Genomic DNA, 19402 nt, shown 5'->3' on the forward strand with positions numbered 1-19402 from the left:
ACGCACATACTTGGACAGGTTGAACTGAAAAACATGCATTGCAAAATATATTTTTTTAAAAAGCAAAATTTTATTTCATTACATGTAAAAGCAAACATAGTAGATATGAGCAAGTGTAAAAAATATAAGGAATTGCACTCTGAAATTTGTTTCAGTTGGTTTGGGCAGCTACAGCAGTGTACATACAACACATTACTAAGAATAAGTGTTAAAGAAAAGAAAATTGACCGAATTGCCGCAATAAAGTCAACAGTTAGAGGAAGAAACTCGAGGCAATAAGTTGAACACGAAGTAAGATATAATCATGTAGAAAATATATAACAAGCAATAAACCATAATATGTCAATTCTTTACAAAAATATAAAACAAACAAATATCGCAACTGGTTGTTTGGCAACGTAAGTACGCAGTTTCAGGATCGGCGATAACCGTTGTAGTTTCTCAGTTTTTCTTTGCATTTTTCAACATATTTGCGACGATCTTGCGGCAACAGATCGCCTGATTCGTCGAAAGCTTCAACCGCTTGCGAGACGAAGTGACGAGCTTTATTCAAACATTCATCTCGACTGTGGACGCCACGATTCGTTCGCGACTTGCCTCTATGTTGACCTTCGGTGTCAAGAAATCCGTCTTCGTAAATTTTACCAAGCTCAAGAAGACAGAAGGCATAGACACTAGATCTCTTTGCTCCAGACGAGGCGTCGGTGATGGCAAAGCTCAAGGTGGCTTCAGCGTTTGCCACCTCGCACAACGAGATTTCAACTCTGCTCATGGAGAGCTCGCAGATCATCTTGTTGTAGCTTTTCACATGGATGTTGCATGGCGTGGCGCGTTCCAACTTAAAGCATGTTTCTTTTAAGTACGGTAGAACGACATAGCGCAAGATTGGTTTCTGTTGCATGAGGTTTCTGGCCAGCTGGTAGACCTCGCAAACGCATTGAGAAATTCCGTTTGGATCGTTCAGTTTTTCGTAACCGTACGACGCGAGAAAAAGAAACAGAAGAGAGCGAATATGGTTTCCTTTTAATTTCTCTTCTTCCGCAAAGTTGATCAAACAATTCCAAACTGACTCATCGGTTTCTGATATTTGCGCGTACATGCATGGTATCCACTTAACCATCTCCGCGTACTGGCCTTTGATACAGGCGTCTTTAGCCTTCCTGTATGCGTCGTGAAATGCGTCCGTCTTGACGCAGTTGAAAAGTTTGGAATCTGCAACACGATTTATTGACAGAATTAGGGTTTCTTTATTATCTTATTAATTTAGACAGGCGTTGAGGAAAGCGGTTTTCTCCTAAAAAAGAAATCTTAATTTGTTATTCTCATTCACAAATATTGCATGTCATTGCTTATTAGAATGTTTATTTCAATAATTCAGCATTCGTCAAAATAATTTGCCAAAATAGAATGTCTAAAAATGTACGCCCTAAGCTTTCGTTCTGTTGTTTTAAAATGATATGGAAGTCAACATAGTAAAGTTTTAAGGTTAAAATTACCAATCTTATGTGCTGTAAATTCATTAAACAGAAAAAAACGTCTCTGTGCACGTTAGCGGCAAATGTGGCAAAACTTACAAACCTTTGTCTTTCAAATGTTGGATCGATTGCTTGAACGAGGATGCCTTTCCTCCAATGTGCTTTGACTGATGTTCTGTTTATTAAAAACGTGTAAGACAGGTTGTTTTTGACAAACTGGAATAAGGATAAATTTAACTCATTGCCTAAATTGGAGGTAAGTTTTATTACGACTGGAAAACAAAAGCGGTTTACAAAACTTTAAAAATGACATTTATAAAGCATGTTTTGCCGTCTAGTCAGTAAAGAGGTGGATTCGTCGTAATTAAGCAATCAATAAAAATTCTGCTGCCAGCTTACCTTCAGAAGGGTTAAGGTTATGAGTTCTGTTGCCCAACAGCTCCATCCAGCGGGTGGAATGGGATGGATCTGTGCGGATGAATGAAATTTTGCATTTAAAAAAATCGATGCAGTTGGCAGGGGACGATTGTGCTATTTAATGTGCGTTGTGCATTTTTATTAATGCTACCAGCATTCCTTGCTTCGTTTGGTGTAATTGGCACCACCTCGACTTTAATGTAATATATTTATATTGACACATCGCCAACTAGTTTGTTGTTGTACCTGATTGTTTTCCGGAAGAAGATCGCGCGAAACTTTCCGGCGAACTTGAAGATTTCTGCACAAAAGTTATGTCGTTCTACATGTATTTTTGACAGTAAGGCGGATCTTACCACAAGTTGACACTTTGGCGGCCTTGGTGGTGGAACGTTGTCGCATTCGCTGTAAACAAAATTCATTTTTACAAAATATGCTGCGATGGCAGTCGATCGTTTGTTTGCAAATTGTATTTTCCATGCAAAGCCTTGTTGTACTTTATCACAAATCTGCTTATCACAGCCTTGCTTTCTGTTTATGTAACGTTTGTTAAAAGTTGTGGTTTTAGTAAATCAAAATAAAGTGCAGTCTCTCACCTTTTACTGTGTTCCTGTATATCGTCGTCATACACGTGATCTACAAAAATAGTAATTAAAGTAATTAATCACAAATTTGTCCGTAAAATTTTTAAACACGGAAAATTAAGGCACAAACCTAGTTGATTTCGAGGTGGAAGTGGCTGCAAATAAACTGCTTTGTTTGCTCCCGTCCTGAAATTAAAAGCGGTAAAAAATTAAACTTTGGTATCAACCACGAGTGGTTATTGCTTCTTATTTACAAAAGTTATTACAACCCACAAAACCAAAGCCGAGTTTGTGGAAAATGAGTCAAAGTCAATTGAAAAAGGTGCAGATGACTTACGAATAGCGGTTCTGGCAGAAGTTTGTCAGAGGTTCATAATCTGAAAGAGACATTATAGTTCAGGTATTGAAAATAGGTGTAAAGTCGGTTCATTATGCTTGTAAACGCATTGCCATGATGTGTTTAACTGAAGGTTTGGACATGATAATGACTTATTTGCTGTATTGTGTGATTATTTAAAAAAAATACCTCTTTGTGTTTGGCATGGATCGCTGTACGAAATCTGAAACATAGAAATCAATATTTAGAAAAAATTCCGCTCATACTGGCCAACATGAAATACTTACGCCAAGGGGTCTTTTGGTTCTTGGCGGTACCTTTGGTCTTATGTTAATATTCTGCGACAACTGGCTTGTCCGTGGTTTGCAGTTGGAATATCTGTAAAATACGGTCGTTCAGTGCAGTAGTCTACAGGCCTAATTCAAAAATAACGCCTTGTTTCAGACAGTTCAAAACACTGTGGTTCCCTGCAAAAATTGTGTCTTGTGGGCAGAGACATAAACTTACCTTGGACTACTGGTAATGGGCGTTTCGTAAAAATCTCCTGTCGAAAGATAATTAATCGCATTATTAAAATGTGGGTTGTTAGAAAACATTCAGGCTTACCTTGGGTAGATTCGTTATTTATTGTTTCATATTTGTGCTGCTTCGCAACATATTCGCTGTAACGAAAAGAGATAAATTTGTTACACCAATACCCCACAACTCGTGGACTTATTATAGTGTAAACATATTGCGATGTGGGCTTTGTTATACTGGCAACTGCAATGTGGTTCAACAAAGCTGTATTTACACAATTGTCTCGTTGGAAGTCGTGATGGTAACAAATCCGTATTCTAATTTTCACAAACAAACTTATTTACAGTAAAAAGGGCATATTTACCTATCCGATGTGTCGTATGACTCGTATGGGTCTTCTGAAAGCAGATTGTTTTGATAATAAATGATCTGCATAAAACTATACAATATAAAATAAGCGGCATACCTTGGTCGTGTCCTGCGTGATAGAGCGGATTCAATTTATTTTGATTGGTGTGACCCACTGTCGTCTCATCTAAAAACACACAGAGTTGGCAACTGTCTATACCGCACTGATACCATTTATAATAACCGACATCTTTACCTTCCGAGCAAACGTCGTTGTAATGTTCGTCATCGTCTGGTGGGTAAGAACCTGTGACGTATTGTTTGGAACGCTTGACCGAACGCGGTGCCTTGACAGGAACATGCTGACATTTCGGATTTAGCGCATTTTTACGGCACAGGGTTGAGTGCTCTTTCGGACCACTTCGGGATGCTGTTACTTCTTTCATCGAAGTCTCGTCCGAAAATGCTCTTTTCTCTGTCAATGGGAGGAGTTTAGATTGGGTAACATATTAAAAAAATTAACTGGAAAATAACACAATAAATTATCTCAAATAGCGGAGATGTTCGGTTTTGAGAAGCTATTATATTTTTGTTAACATTGTTTTGCTTTGGGATGTTCTGCCGTTTTCCACAAATGAAACTTGCAAAGCACCTTGGTCAGAGTAAGGGGATCCATATCGTCCTATTGGAAGCTTCGGTGTCGTTTCGTCGTTGTAGCATCGGTTTAAACACATTTTTTCTGGAATGTCAATTAAAGATATTCTGTTAATCCTAATTTCATGTAGAAGAAAGGCAACATTTTAATGTTTTGATCAACACGGTGTAAACTGACATACGTTATATGATATTATAGCTGGTTGCTCACATACAATGTTTCTTTCACTATCTCTCTGCTGTAATCTTATGATAAATCGTATTTACTTGAGGGATGTTTACCACTGTCATGTGAACCAAGGTATATGACCTTAGGCCACGGATAAAACTTTACCACCAGTTCCTCTTCTGTGGCATGAGGTAATGGGACAAATCCTTTACGGTGAGTAAATATTGCGACACAGACGCTTCGGTACCAAGAATTCAACAAGTTGTGTTTGAGTAACGGCGCTTAAGCACGTGATCCCGGGGTGTTTGTGCATATGTGGGTGTGCGCTTTGCGAAGTGGCGCAAATTTACGTCCCCGCGCAAAAATTACCTGGGGTGGACTGGAGAAGATTTTCCTGGACGGAAAAGTTGGCAAGCGTGGGCCAAATTTCCGTGCAAATCTGGGGCAGTTCGGGTTCGGATAAGTTGCACAATAGTTTGCCGACGGCTTTGTGAATTGCACGAACGTCGAACTTTCTGAGCAAGCGAGTGATATGACTCTTCAGATCGGCCATTTTCGGGCGTTGGTTTAGATTGTCACTCGTGCATTCTTCGACCATGGAATGCATTGCAGCTCTTATGGCGGTTTGTGACGCAGAGGGCGGAAGCTCGGTTAAGAATTGCAAAATTTGACCGAAGCTGTGAACGTCGCTGAGCTTTCCAGCATTGTCAACGTTAGTAAAACTACAGCTTCTTTGCCTCCACTCACAGCCAGAACAAGTTGTTCTCTCTCGCGAATTCCGCGCCCCGATACCAAAAAATGCGATTTTGCATCGCAGGTCTTCGGTGAGCTGAATATCATAAGGCGTCAAATTACGCCTACTGACCTCATAATAGCTTCCGAACTCGTGCAATTCAGCAAGACCTTCTGAAATGTCCCGCGCAAACCGCAGTAGCACAACGTCATCGATTTGAAAACCGTAGTTGGAGATGAGAGACCCCAAACTGCCACGTGGCAAATGCTCCATGATGACTCCGATCGATGAGTTCCACACGGAGTAGCCGTGGATGCGGACGATACGATCGTTACCAGCTTGTTGGACAACCCCGATATCTTGTAATATCCTAAACATGCAAAACAGTTGTTTTCGGCGATTATCACAAAATTTTGACAGGAAAATTGCAGTCATCATTCGGATTGAATATTCGCCACTTGGTTAAAAGTTTTAACAACACAAAAAAAATAAATAGAATTCACTTTTGCTTTTGTAAAATAAACTCCGACGGTTTAAAAAAAATATTTCTGGCAGATGTTTTATTGCTGCGCTAAATATTTGAATATAGCCATTAAACTTGTCATAATATCAGGTACCAAGTCATTGTTACTCATAAGAATGTTTAGTGAATCTGATGCTTTATCAAATAGTTCTATTTGTTTAGTGTAATGATTAAAGTGAAACCTATGTGCGTGCTGTGTGTACATAAGCCACAGGCATACATTAGGCCAAACCTCATAATGTTAGCCAGTGTCATAAGAATCAAGTTCTGCATCTTGCAATTAACGTGTTTAGGCTTAGTGAAGAGCAGCAGTTTTGTAACAGACCAGGCAACTATAATGCCCCTTACCTGATCTTTCGCTCCTGGAGACTTTCGTCCTCATTCAATGCAATACATTTAACTGCCACAAAGTCCAACGTGTCGTGGTAACACAATCTCACGATTCCAGACGAATCAGACGCAATTTTTCCGACGCCAGACGGAACGCTCCAAAATTGTTGGGGATCCAGTTTTCTGGCCTGAAGCAAGTAGATTGTAAAGTACAATTTAATTTAGAGGTTGAAAGCAAGTTTGTCTGCGCATTGGACTAAATTAAAGTTTATAATAAAAATGTAACACCGCATAATTTATCACGTTCAACTATCATCTTCATTTGCTACCCAATACAAATACGTTTATATTTTGGTAATATTACCTCCAACAATTGCGACATCTTTGCTCAAGCAAATACAATTTAACTTTGAACTTCGTTTGTGAATTGATCGCACTGTTACACTAACATACAAACTGAGCATTGCTGTTTCTGTCGTCCCCTTAAATACTGACATACGTTAACGAGTGGAGCACGTGCAGACAGTTTGCCCGAGGTGGTTTCCACAGCCCGGGTTCTCGACTGGTGGTTCCCTCTCTGGTAGTCTGCGCCCACGTTGGAAAGGCAGTAGTTAGTGTGAAGTGGCCCAGAATCCTTTCGGATGACGCATAACCGCGACGCTGGGGTCTTTAAATTTGTCGCAACTTTATTGGTCATTTCGCCCTAGCTACTGCTTTCAAAATGTTTACTTATGGATTTTTCTGCTTTGCGGTTAAGGTTTGCGCGACATTACCTGCTATACTGCTAAGGTTATGTTTGAACAAGTTCTTCTGCAAACATGGAATTGCATAAGCACAAATGCGTGACACCTAGTGGTAAATTCCCATGGGTAACCAGTAAGTTTCCAGACGAACTTTGGGTAACAACAAGTCTGGTGACGACGGACTTCCCAAAACTTAACTTGTCTGAATAACGGAAGACATCACCAATAGGCACCCATTTGCTTGAGCAAGTTAAATATATCAACACCAGCACCAATTTTTTACGATAATGTGCAGGTTGTTACGTTTTCATGTTAATTTTTCACGCTAATAAATGTACCTGTATTGAACATTGTAATCCAGTAAATAAATATGACAGTGGTGTTTGGATTATAAAAACATATGATGTACGTTAGGAAAAACTATTGCATTTTACTGCTTTATTCTGCCACGCTCCCTCGCAATTTCATTAAATGGCCTTTGGTTGATATTGTTCAAGATTTGTTTGTACAAGTTCGCAGCTATGTCAGTCATCATGTTCTTTATGCGAGGAGAAAACTTTGGGCTTTTACTGCTATGCGTATAATGTTGGCGCGGCATAACCTGCTATAATGCTAAGGTTTTGTCAGCAAACATAGAATTGCACAAGCTTAAATGCGTGACATCTAGTGGTAAATACCCCTGGGTAACAACTGATTTTTCAGACGAACTGTGGAATGGGTAACAACAAGTCTGGTGGCGACAGACTTCCCAAAACTTGAATAAAATATAGGAACCGTATTAACGGATTTACTCATAATTCTAAAAATAAAAAGACGTGGACAATGTTAACAACAGATAGGGCCAGTCTTTATTCTCAAAATTAAAAGAAATAATTTTTCACAATAAAAATGAAACAAATATTTTCGTAAGTGTTTATTTGAACAACGGTACACACCATAGGTGGTTTAGGTTTTGATTGAGGAGTTAAAAACTGCGACCTTGCGTGTTCGATTATTTGACCTCAGGGGTAAATCCCCGACCTGGGTACCAAGTGGGAGTTCAGACGAACTTTATTCTAACGCCCCGCTTTAAACAACAAGTCGAATGGCGACACTTTTCAATCATTTTCGCCTTTGCCTTTAAAGGGAACCATTTTTTATAATGCTAGGATAAAACAATGAACAATGGATAACCATTAAACAATGCATTTACTCACCAACGTACGTAGAAGAATGGGGCACGTGAGGTGCAGACAGTTTGCCCGAGGTGATTTCCACAGCCAGGGTTCTCGACTGGTGGTTTCCCCTCTGGTGTTTACGGTCTGTGCACACGTTGGAAAGGCAGTAATTAGTGTAAAGTGGCCCAGAATTTCCACTGCTGCAAAAGCAGCGACATTGGGGACAAAAAATATGTGGCAATCCAGGGCCCTTAAGAGAGAAAATGTGCTGGTGCGAGGACCTTTTTTAATGGAGATCACATGACATTTTCGGTGGAACCTTTGCCTTACGAGAGAAATCCCTTAGTTTTAATGCAAACAATGATGGTCGCAACTTTATTCTTCAATTTGTCTGGCACTGCATTAAAGATGTTTGCTTTGGGCTTTTACTGCTGTGCGTATAAAGTTGGCGCGGCATTACCCGCTATACTGCTAATGCTATGTCTGCAAACATTTAATTGCACAAGCATAAATGCGTGACACCTAGTGGTAAATACCCTGGGTAACCACTGAGTTTTTAGACGGACTGTGGACTGAGTAACAACAAGTCTGGTGGCGACAGAATTTTCACACGAAACTTTTCACTTATCTGAACAACGGAAGAAATCACAGGTCGTTTAGGTTTTAATTAAAGAGTTTTTTGTTTTTTTACCACACCGGGATTTGAACCCTAGATGTCCTGGGTACGAATCCCGGTAAGGTTTTTGCTTGGTATACGGGTCGGGCGCTTGGTTAATGCTGCCAATCACCCGCCTTGATTAAAGAGTTGAAGACCGCGAACCTGCGAGATCGATAGCGTGACCCCTGGCGGTTAATCCCCAGGGTACCAAGAGGGGGTTCAGACGAACCAAGTACTGAGCCCCACTTTAAACAACAAGTCGGATGGCGACACTTTTCAACCATTTTGCGTCTTCATTGTTAAGTGGCCGATTTTGTGAATGCTAGGGTAAGCATAAAACAATGAATTTATCTAACTTCCAAATTCGCCCCTTCAATTTATACATTGGTTTAAGTTTACAAATTAAAAATGTTACTACCATTGCATTTCTATTGGTTGGTATGATCTAACTTGCTCAAGCAAGTACCAGATGATTTTACTGTCAGCAACGGCAAAATATTTTTCTTTAACACAAAAACAAGCACCAAAACGTTGTCTTTATTAAAAATTATCGCAATTTACTCGGTTAAATCGCTTGTGGTATTGTAGAACAGTTTTAAGTCCAAATATGTTTGGAAATATCAGGACCTGTGTCGTTTTGAACAAGTTTAACGTTTTCGTTTGCGTCACCGGGAATTCGAACCCAGCCAGGGCAATCCCGAACAGGTTTTCTACTTGGTATATGAGTCAGGATGATACCAAATAAGTTTAAATTGCAACACCAAACGACAGAATATCAATCGCATATCACCTGGAGGTAAAGCCCCTCTGGGTGTCCAGCGGGGGTTCAGGACGGACTCTGGACGGACTCTGGACTGTTTTACTGTAAGGCATTGGGTTAACAACATCCGTGACTTTGCAAGTTTGTATCAGTATGGAAATTTACCTTTGCGGAGCCGACTTCAATGCTTCAATTGTTTCGTTAGTACAAATACCGGATACCAAAGAAACAAAAAAAAATTTTTCCGTGACGCAATAACAAGCATTGGAAAGTTGACGTCATAAAATTCGCCGTAAGTTAAGATATCGTGAAGGGTTTACTTTTTCAATTTTACAGCTCCGCAAATAAAGGCGCGGCGGCAATTGTTAAGGATTTGTTTGAACAAGTTTGAATGCAGAACCTCACCCAGTCCCTTGTAATAGACGGAGCCGCAGCAGTTTAATCGCGTGACAGCCAGTGGTATGGCGGGAAATCCCCTTGGGTATCCGGAGGGACTTTCTGAACAAACTGCGAATCATTGCGTTACCAACCACTCGGTTGATAACAAGTCTGATGGCGACACTGATAGGTATTTCTCCTCGGTTATCAAGCTATGATTTGGATAATTTCTAAATGATATAAGAAAGATAACGGTAAATGGCCCATCATACCTCAACATAGGAATAAAATCAACCAGGCCAAGCTGAACTTTCCGGAGCGTTTGTCTGCATTTGTTAAAAATATCAACATTCGGGAGCGATTGTTTAAAATTCAGGGCCCAATTGCAAAAACCCTTTTGAGGCTTTTTGTAAAAAATTCACCTTTAGTTGTTCTGGGGTCAAAAAGCAGTTTTTTTATGTAAATAAAGTTTAGGCGTTGTATTTCAATCACGGGGCAAGATTTTGTCAAATGGATCAAATGCGAAGTACTTTCCCCGTCATTATTACTTCAATCCATCGGCATAATTCTTGTAGTTGGCCTGAAGTGCATAACCCCCAGGGGTCAACTCTTTGTTTTTTCATGTCTTCCTCCAGCAAAGTTCTCCAAAACATCAAAAGAAGACGATTGCTCAGGTTGCTAGGACAGACGATAAACATTTGGCAATGAAATAAAATCGGTGCGGCGTTGCGTTATTAAAGCTTTGATTGCATAAAAGTGCAAATACAAAACCTCACCCGTTCAATCGCGTAGCACCTTGTGGCAAATCCCCTTTCGGCATTCAGTGGGGTTTATCAGCGGACTACGAACTACTTTGTTTCCAAGCTCGGGTTTAATAAAACCGATTGCGACACATTTCATAAATTTTCTTCGTTTTGCAGTGTGTTAAAAGATCGCGACTTTCGAAGTTATTGTAAATATGTTTATCTGCATAAATCCCGACTTAACTCAATAAAGGAACAAGCTCATCTCTAAACTTATGTTTACACACGTTAGAGACACCACCAAACGGGGCAATGACTCTTGTGGGGGAATGACTCTTGTGGTGATTACTAGGGTTAGAACATATAAGGTGGATGATTTGCTCAGTGTAAAGACACAAATGGGTTTTGCTGAAAACTGTTGAAGACATTGTGCCTCTGATCTACATAGTTGGAACCTTTGGAAATCGGCTAGTGTTAACAATGAAACATAATTCTACGATCCCTGGCTAATTTGTTGCATCCTGTTCTTGAAATCCAAGGTTTAGGCGTTAAAGCGTCCCCAACAAATTCTGACTCTTTTCAAAAATAATGACAATAAAACCCTAAACGGTATTTGAAGGTTCAACTCATGCACAGAGGCACATATAGCCAGTCAAATGCAGTTTTCGCACATAATAAAATTCACATCCAATTAACGGAAAGTTGATTTCGTGTCCTTTTACGACTGGCGGCATCTTAACCACATTTTGTTTGTCAGATTTTACCTGGAATTGGGTGAACATATTCCTTACACATTGATTGCAATTCAGCCTCGCTTGCGTTGGGCGAGGTTTTTATTTTGCATTTTACACAATACAGATAGTTTGTCATTTCACACTGGACCAGAAGAAGCCGGCAACTCGTCCCTTTTATAACTTTTTGTTCCGGTTCCGGTAGAGAAGAGAAGTCAGTACATACAAAGCACAGTGGTAATAATCAACATTCAACACTTATACTTGCCAATATATTTTGCAAGAGTTCCATTTCAGAGCATGAAACAAATACTGTGAAGTAGTTATTTCGATAAATTCTGAATGACGTGAACAAGGTAACCATAAGACGGTTTAACAAAGGAATAAAATTACCCTTCGGAGCTTAAAACTAATATTTAAACTCTCGTAACCAGCGCGTAGAAAGCCTCGCGGTCACGCTTGACTGCAGTCATGGGTTTGACTGGTTTAGTCCAGCGCTGCCATCGCCATCAAAACATCTTGTGCGAGTGATAAACGAGATATGCACCTAAAATTGTTCCTTTTAATAAGTTTATGCATCTGGTAACTTTCTAACATGACATTTCTGTTGCCTCGCAGCTCGATCGTTGTAGCAAAGTTAGCCACCGATTACATAAGCTTTGGCAAATCGATCGACGAACGCAGATAAGTGCGCGTAAGACAGAGAGTTGCATGGTTAAGTTGCAAATTGTGAAACAAATTTTAAAATTCTGCGAAGAGTTTAAAAAATTATGCCTGTTTCTACCTCATCATTTTTTTTCAATTTTTGATCACAGATTTTTATTCGTAACTGGAGTTAGTACTTGACTAAGTGTTTTTTGGGGTAAAAGTATACATATTTTGTCATATTATAACATCTACAAATCTATCATGGGTATGAACATTTTGTAATTCCAAATTAAAAACTAAAAATCCATTAACAAAAAAACATCATCATGCTGAAAAAATAAATAATTATACCAAAACGTTTTGGAAACACTGGAAATAAAATTAAATCCAAGGAGCCCTGCCAACTCCTGATACTGACTTCAGACAGAGCTTGTAAAAAGTTTGAATATAGAAGTTATTATGTAGTGTTTCGTGTTGATTTTATACCAAAAACTTGTTGGGCGAAAAAAAATAACATAAGGTTGTGGAAAAATGTTTGTTTCCATTGAGTCGTAACTCTTAGTTAACAAATTGTGACGTAACAAAGGACAAACGTAAAAACGGAAATTCACGTTTCTGGCTAAAAAATTGGATTTTAAGATAATATGTTTTTGTTTGTAGCCAATTTATTTAATTAATTGGGTTTGGGCATTTGTAAATTTTGGTCATTTAAAATTAATTCATCGGTGCTACACACAAATTAAGTAGGCTAAATTACTTAAATCATTTGGAACAATGGCTTGCGTAACCCTCAAAAGAAGATTGGATTTGTCCCCTCTGCATGATGGTGGTGTGAACTCATCAGTTGGTCCAGAAACCGGATGTGCGCCGATCTGTAAAAAACGATTTTTAAGACCAGCATTTTCTGCCAATTCCGGGCGACCACCGTGCAAGGAAACGTGGAAAAATCCTTTGGCAGCATGGCAGAAATTCGAAAAAGATCTTAAGCCGTTGGTAGAAGGTTCCCCTTTCTCAGCCAGACAGGGTGCTGCTGGAATTTCTACAACCGGTATGGGGATTAAATAAATTCAACTCGACTGTCAGTCTGGAATTATGAGCAGAAGCAATTCCTCTTAACCTCTAGAGAAATTATTCCTTTAATTAAAAATATTCACACCAAAACAACTACCATGTACCAGTCTGCAGAGTATGGCATCTGAATGCGCAAGATTTTCTTTCACTTTTTTTGTTTGCACGCCAAATTTTTTCGACTGCATGCGAATGTCCAAACATAAAACCATTAAAAGTAGGACGCTTTATCGTTTTCGTTGCATGCGGGCTTAGGGGTCGTGCATGCGCGCACATGAAAAGATAGTCTTGCACATCTGAGATCTCGTCGGGAACTGCCACATTCTGCAGACTGGACCATGTATATATACTTTAACAATCTATGTGACATATCTATATTCTTCTAAACTTAACTCTTTTATATATAATTATGCTATTTTATAGATGTAGTCAATGGAATTTACAAAAAATATCGACAAATGAAAAGACGACAAGCAGTTGTTGAGGCAAATGCAAAAGCTGAATTATCGCAAAGCAGCAATTTAGGTAAATGTGCAAAGCATCATGTTCATTTTATTTTAGTGGCTGCTAAGCAAGCCGGTTTCTCAAATTATTTTCGTGCTCACTTTCATGCTTTTCGCTCACAACCCCTTTTAACAGGTTACTGTTTCCACTAATTATTACTTTACTGTAATCTTAAGATATAATAAATACTTTTTTGCCATTGTACTACAACTAAATGTTGTATATATACTCTGTCTCTGTATGATGTTGACCCTTTTCAATAAAATTTGCTGTGCTACCTCATGCAGGGTCTTTACCCCAAGTCTACATATCAACTTGCCGTATTGTTAACAACCTCTGATATATTTTATCATTGATTTGAGCACAGCTCATAATTGGTGTGTATGCATATAAACCTGTATCTGTTTACTTCTTTGCTTTTTCAGGACAACTCGTAGCCTCCACATCCAACTTGCCAAGCATGGATATCAACGATGCAAAGAGCTCTTCCGAACAACCGCTTTTAACTGTAAAGCAGGTAAATACAAAGTGGCATTGTAAGCTTAACTACCACTTGACCAAAGGCAATTGACTGATATGTAAAACCTCTGTAGGGTAGATATGTTCAATGAAATCATCACCATGAAAAAGGAATAAAAGTGTCAATTTTAATTATTTTGGCACGACGTGTAAAGCAAAAAAGTTATAGAATGAAGCTGATTATATATTGCTTTCAATTTAGTGGTTGACATCAGATTAGAGCTAACATGATAAATAACATAAATTGCAATGTTGTTGCATAAACTTGGACTTTTTTGTTTGGATACTGTAATTAATGACATGAGGTTTTAAAACCAAGCAGTCTTAAAATTTCCGATCAATGGGGTCTGGCTGCATTGTACAATGGAGGATGTAAAATTTTACCTTTAAAGATGCCTCTAGTCATTCCTTGGTAAATAAAATTTATCATAATTATAAAGCATTAAGAAAACGCAAGTGTGAAATGCTCAAGACTTCAGTTCAAAAACATATTTTTTCCTCTCACTTTTAAACTTTTGGCTCATTTTGAAGGTCACCTTAATATGTCAACAACTTCTGAAAGAACAGGAAGATTCAATAAGAGCTGAATATGAAAGTGTTCTTCTCAACAAACTGTCTGGTACGTTTTTTCCTTTTCGAACTGATGCCAACAAGCATCCCACTTTTCTGGTAAAAACTGACCATTGTATGAAAAAATGGTGAACTATTTGTGTGTAACTGCTCTTCTCTGGTATGTTGGTACTTTTGACAAACATATTGAATGTTTACATTGCAGTGCTTGTAGCTTTATCATTACAAAGAGAGCAGTTTTTTTAATGCTTTTTTATCTTATGTTGTGTTTTTTGTTTAACATAAAGGGGTTTTAGATACTAATTAACGTCTATGTTTCTTTCAGAACAATATGAGACCTTTGTCAAATTCAACCAGGACCAATTAAAAAAGCTTTATGAAAGTCATGCAATGAGCTGTAAGTTTTATAAAAATTTTACCAAACCTTGTACAAACAGGTCATTTGTAGCTTGTGAACATGGTGTTCTTGCAAAACATGTTGTTCACCTCACTTTCAAATGTATACATTTTAAATTATAAAACAAAATTGCTCTGATTCAATTTACTTATCGTTATAAGGCCTGATATTTGAAAAAACTTAATCAAAAAGCAAACTAAATTACAATTTATTTAAACCAGTATCAAAGCAATGTTTTAATGGCAATTTTTTGTCTTTTCTGCAGATGTTTCTTGACCGGCCAAATCATGACGCACCTGGATGCTGCTCTTTCCAACAAATAACTGTTAATAGTTCTGTTTTTTGCCCATGAACATAAATAAAAAAAAACACTGCTTGTTCTTGGTGAATTATTGTCACCAATCTTGTTCTTTCGTGTATTTGTGCGTCCTTGTGTGTGTGTGTGTGTGTGTTCACTTCACCAACTGGGGTCATTTTATTTTACTTAGGCTGATTTTTTTTAAGGCCTTGGTTATGACAAATATGTTTTTCCATCACACCATACCCGTCTACTTTAACAGCCAGTAATACCTTTTCTTTTCGCTTGATGTGAATTTCTTTCCGTTGTGCAGAACGTTGCCCTGCAACCACAATAAATGTATTGGGAGTTTTAAGGGGTTTTCTTGCAGCCGAGGTGGGGATTTTTTTGAACAATTAAAATATAAATTAGGGTTCCGAAATGTTTGGTAATGGTCCTAACATATAGTTTGTTTTCAATCACAGCTTTGACATTTTGAAACAACTTCCTGCGGCCCGACTATTTAATGAAATCCTCAACTGTAATGAACAAAATACCAATACAAAACAAGCTTTCATAACCATGTTTCTCTATAAAGAGCATCACCAGTTTTGCTCGTTTTCAAAATAAAACAGCGTTTGACACGGGGTCATTTTGTATTGTAATTCGGTTTAAGTTTGTTCGTCACCACATTGTTATCGTCACGGAAGGACGTTTTTGAAAACTAAACGCAAATTTGGACACGAATTGCAAGTGGAAAATCTTCGTGCACGGCTTAGATCATTTCCGCGAGCAAAAAAGCCTAAGAAACGTTTGCACGATGTTACTTAAGCATTCAGCTTCACACTGCAAATATTTGCAACACAGCAGTAAGACTATCGGCACAGGCAAGGACGTAATAGGTATATTACGCAGGTATTCCAAAAGTGTAACAGGTTAGCAAGTCTGGCAGGTTAACAAGTGTGGTCGGTTTTAAAAGATAATAACGAACAGGTTGTAAACGATTGACGCTTATAAATTTTAGGCTGAACAAAGTGTCGAGAAATTGGTCTACGAAGGATATAACTTGATTGTAAACTCTTGGCTTGGTGCAGGACGTGCGCAATTTTGCCTTAGATTTTCAACAATGAAGCAAAAAGAAAACAAATAAATCCAAGCATGAATAAAAATATGTGGCAATAACGTTTATCGCCTACATAGTGAATATTCGAATAAATTCACTGATCGAGAGAAGATCGTGGCACAAACTTAAATGTCCCTGATTTTACGTAGAAAAAAACTAAAAATCTTGTAGAAAATTGGAAGGCAGTAACCACAATCCGCATTGCTGTGAAATATGATTGATTGCTCTGATGTCCGGTGTATTTCTTGCATGCTTTTGCTTCACCCGAGAATGGCCTGCTTTTGTGCAAGAGATTAAATACGGATGCTAGCCTTTCCATGCACAAAACTCCAAACTAACAAAAGAATTATTAAATTTTACATGTAATAAATTTAGTGTTCAGTATGCATTTTATGACAAAATACCCGTTTACTTGTAGGTAATTTATATTTCAGTTTGCACCCGTCGTCAGCCGCATAGTAGATCGTGCTGAAACTATATAGGTCACTATGTTTGCAGAAGAATTAAATATCGAAGAAAACAGCAACATCCGATTGTCAATGAGACGATGGATTATCTTGGTACAACTCACTCTGCTTCAAATATTATCCGGAATAGCATACGCGTGTTTCGGACAAATCAACAACTTTTTTGTCCATTTTTTCCACGTGACCTACACCCAAGTTGATTGGATGACAATTGCGTATGACGTGGCCCCGATCGCCTTTGTATTGCCTTTTACTTGGATCACCCACCGCCGAATTGTCGGGTTTAAAAACCTATCCGTGGTATGCGTTCTTTCTTTCAACACTGCGTTTGCTTGCTTTGCCATTTCATTGATGAATAGTAATTTGTTTTGGTTATGCATCGTTGGTCAAACACTAACCGGGTTGGGGGCATTCATTTTAATGTCAACACCGTCTATTTTCGCCACAGTTTGGTTTGCTGAAAACGAAGTTGGAACGGCTATAAGCTTCAACTTGATGGGGCTTTTTGCAGGTTATGCCATCGGGGGCGTCCTACCCACATCTGTGTTAACATTATCTACAAACAACAGCAACTGGAGGCAGACAATTATTTCCGATAAAGACGCCCTTCTGTTAATATTTGGTACTTGTTTTGTGCTCTCAGTCGTAATAAGCCTGGCGTTGTGTCTAACTACCAAAGATGTCCCACCCAACCCCCCAAACGCCTTGCAGCGACTCAAGAGACTCGAAAGTGCAGCGAACACAAGTAGTTATTGGTCAAACACGAAACGGCTGGTGAGCCAAAAAACTTTCCTTCTCGTGTGTGTCGTGTTTGGGGCTGTCTTCCAAGCTTCCACAATTGAGTTCACAATGATGTCTGACATATTGAAGCATTCCGGGAAATTTCACACAAACACAGATCTGGTCGGTGGTTACGTCATAGCCCTGTATTCTTTGGGTGACATATTAGGGACAATTCCCGCCGCAATGTTAATCAATCGGTACAAACAGTTCGGGATTATCAGCATCATATCCGTTTGGTTGGTCTTTTTGTCCGCACTTGGAATAGCTTTGGGTGTGATTTTCGGCAGTCTCGCAACCGCGTACGTCTGCAACGTTGCCATGGGAGCAGTTTCACAACTGGCTATGGTGGCGCTGTATGGCATCCTCACCGAAGCCACGCAACCATTGGACGAAACTTTCGTAACACTTTGGTTTGCTGGAATCATAGTTCCCATGGGAATCATATACGGCGAAGGGGGGAGGCTTGTGTTTGACTACTTGGGAAGCAACGCGGCGATTTTGTTCCAGGCTGCCTCTATGCTGATGGGGGCGGTTTGTTCTTGCTTTTTCGTAACTTCGCAAGTGGACGACAACAGCGTGTGTGAAGATGACGAGGAAACCAAACTCATCAGTGAATCGTCACCGGATACAACTGATACCGACTAAACAACATATTATAACACGAGAACTTTTTTGGTTAAGGAGAGTCAGTAACTCAGGGCCATTGGATTAAAGTTTGTTGTGTCGCACCACCTTTTAAACCATGTTCACAACGGGACTATGAATTTTTGGGCTAGTTTGATACTGTTTTAAATCTTTTTTCGTCAGCTTTCGTTCTCGTAAAATATGAACAAAAGGTTTTGCTTCTGACCGCAGATTTAATCCGGGGGTCGCTAAACTACGGCCCGTGGCCCGGATCCGCCCACAAGGCTAGTTCATCCAGCCGCCGAGCTAGAGTCACCTAAAGGAACGAAGAGATTTGGCATCACGCTGTAGTGTAGCTAATATAAACTTATCAGATCCAGCTTAAAGTTTCAACATTTATTATTTCCTTGCTGTGATCGACCTTTGTCCAACGCCACTTGTTGTGCGTGACACAGACGGAAACTTCACATATAAAATAACAACATAAAAAACTCGGTTTTATTTTAAAGAAAACATGTTTCGGTGCTTCCCAAGTAGTCAAACACAAGCCTCCCCCCTTCGCCGTATATGATTCCCATGGGCACAATGCGATTCCAGCAAATGAGTGAGTAGTACCAAGACAATCCATCGTCTCATTGATAATCGGATGTTGCTGTTTTCCTCGAAATTTGATTCTTCGGCAAGCATGGTGACCTATATAGTTTCAGCACGATTTACTGTGGCTGACGACGGGTGCAAACTGAAATATACTTAAGGCTACAGCTAAAAACCGGGTTTATTTATAACATGTAAATATTTAAAACTCTTTTGCTTGTTAGGAGTTTGGTGCAAGGGAAATGCTAACATCTGTATTTAATCTCTTGTACAAAAACAGGCAATTTTCGGGTGAAGCAAATACATGTACTATATACACATGAAACATTCCGTTGACAACACCGGACATCAGGGCGATTAATCACATCTCACAGCAATGCGGATTGTTTTTACTGCTTTCCAATTCTCTACAAGATTTTTAAATGTTTTGTACGTAAAATCAGGGACATTTAAGTTTGTGCCACGATCTTCACTCGATCAGTAAATTTATTCCAATATTCACTATGTACGCCTTAAACACATCACCTAAAACCACGTAACCACATGGACATTCTCCATAATGTCATCTT

At 39.0% G+C, this 19402-nt stretch overlaps 3 protein-coding genes across 6 annotated transcripts; 2 read left to right on the forward strand and 1 right to left on the reverse strand.

The window, feature by feature from the left end:
- Positions 1-3: 3 nt before the first annotated feature.
- LOC145894663 (uncharacterized) lies at positions 4-6590 on the reverse strand. 3 transcript variants are annotated; one of them, XM_082983295.1, is made up of 19 exons: positions 6454-6590; positions 6108-6277; positions 4873-5606; positions 4333-4419; positions 3937-4155; positions 3799-3867; positions 3697-3727; positions 3420-3475; positions 3321-3357; positions 3101-3191; positions 3003-3036; positions 2814-2853; positions 2607-2662; positions 2489-2528; positions 2249-2297; positions 2139-2193; positions 1875-1943; positions 1579-1650; positions 4-1212 (listed from the first exon to the last, which is right to left on the reverse strand). In XM_082983295.1, the coding sequence occupies exons 1-19, from the start codon at positions 6469-6471 to the stop codon at positions 413-415; spliced, it is 2727 nt and encodes a 908-aa protein (XP_082839421.1). In that variant the 5' UTR covers positions 6472-6590; the 3' UTR covers positions 4-412. The 3 variants fall into 3 exon arrangements, with proteins under 3 accessions (XP_082839421.1, XP_082839420.1, XP_082839422.1); XM_082983294.1 differs by having other exon boundaries at positions 3697-3730; XM_082983296.1 differs by lacking the exon at positions 6454-6590 and having other exon boundaries at positions 3697-3730; positions 4873-5018; positions 5369-5606; positions 6108-6271.
- A 5981-nt stretch (positions 6591-12571) lies between these two features.
- On the forward strand, positions 12572-15612 carry LOC145895133 (akirin-2-like). Of its 2 annotated transcripts, none has more exons than XM_082983895.1 (6): positions 12572-12955; positions 13399-13500; positions 13905-13996; positions 14530-14617; positions 14894-14965; positions 15231-15612. In XM_082983895.1, exons 1-6 carry the CDS (start codon positions 12682-12684, stop codon positions 15239-15241), a joined length of 639 nt encoding a protein of 212 aa, XP_082840021.1. In that variant the 5' UTR covers positions 12572-12681; the 3' UTR covers positions 15242-15612. The 2 variants fall into 2 exon arrangements, with proteins under 2 accessions (XP_082840021.1, XP_082840022.1); XM_082983896.1 differs by having other exon boundaries at positions 13917-13996.
- Positions 15613-17252: 1640 nt separating this feature from the next.
- On the forward strand, positions 17253-18260 carry LOC145895880 (choline/ethanolamine transporter FLVCR1-like). The gene has a single exon (XM_082984662.1). It carries the CDS (start codon positions 17253-17255, stop codon positions 18258-18260), a length of 1008 nt encoding a protein of 335 aa, XP_082840788.1.
- The last annotated feature ends 1142 nt before the right edge of the window (positions 18261-19402 follow it).

The sequence above is a fragment of the Ascidia mentula genome, chromosome 3 (genome assembly GCF_947561715.1).
Source record: "Ascidia mentula chromosome 3, kaAscMent1.1, whole genome shotgun sequence".
Classification (NCBI taxonomy): Eukaryota; Metazoa; Chordata; class Ascidiacea; order Phlebobranchia; family Ascidiidae; genus Ascidia; species Ascidia mentula.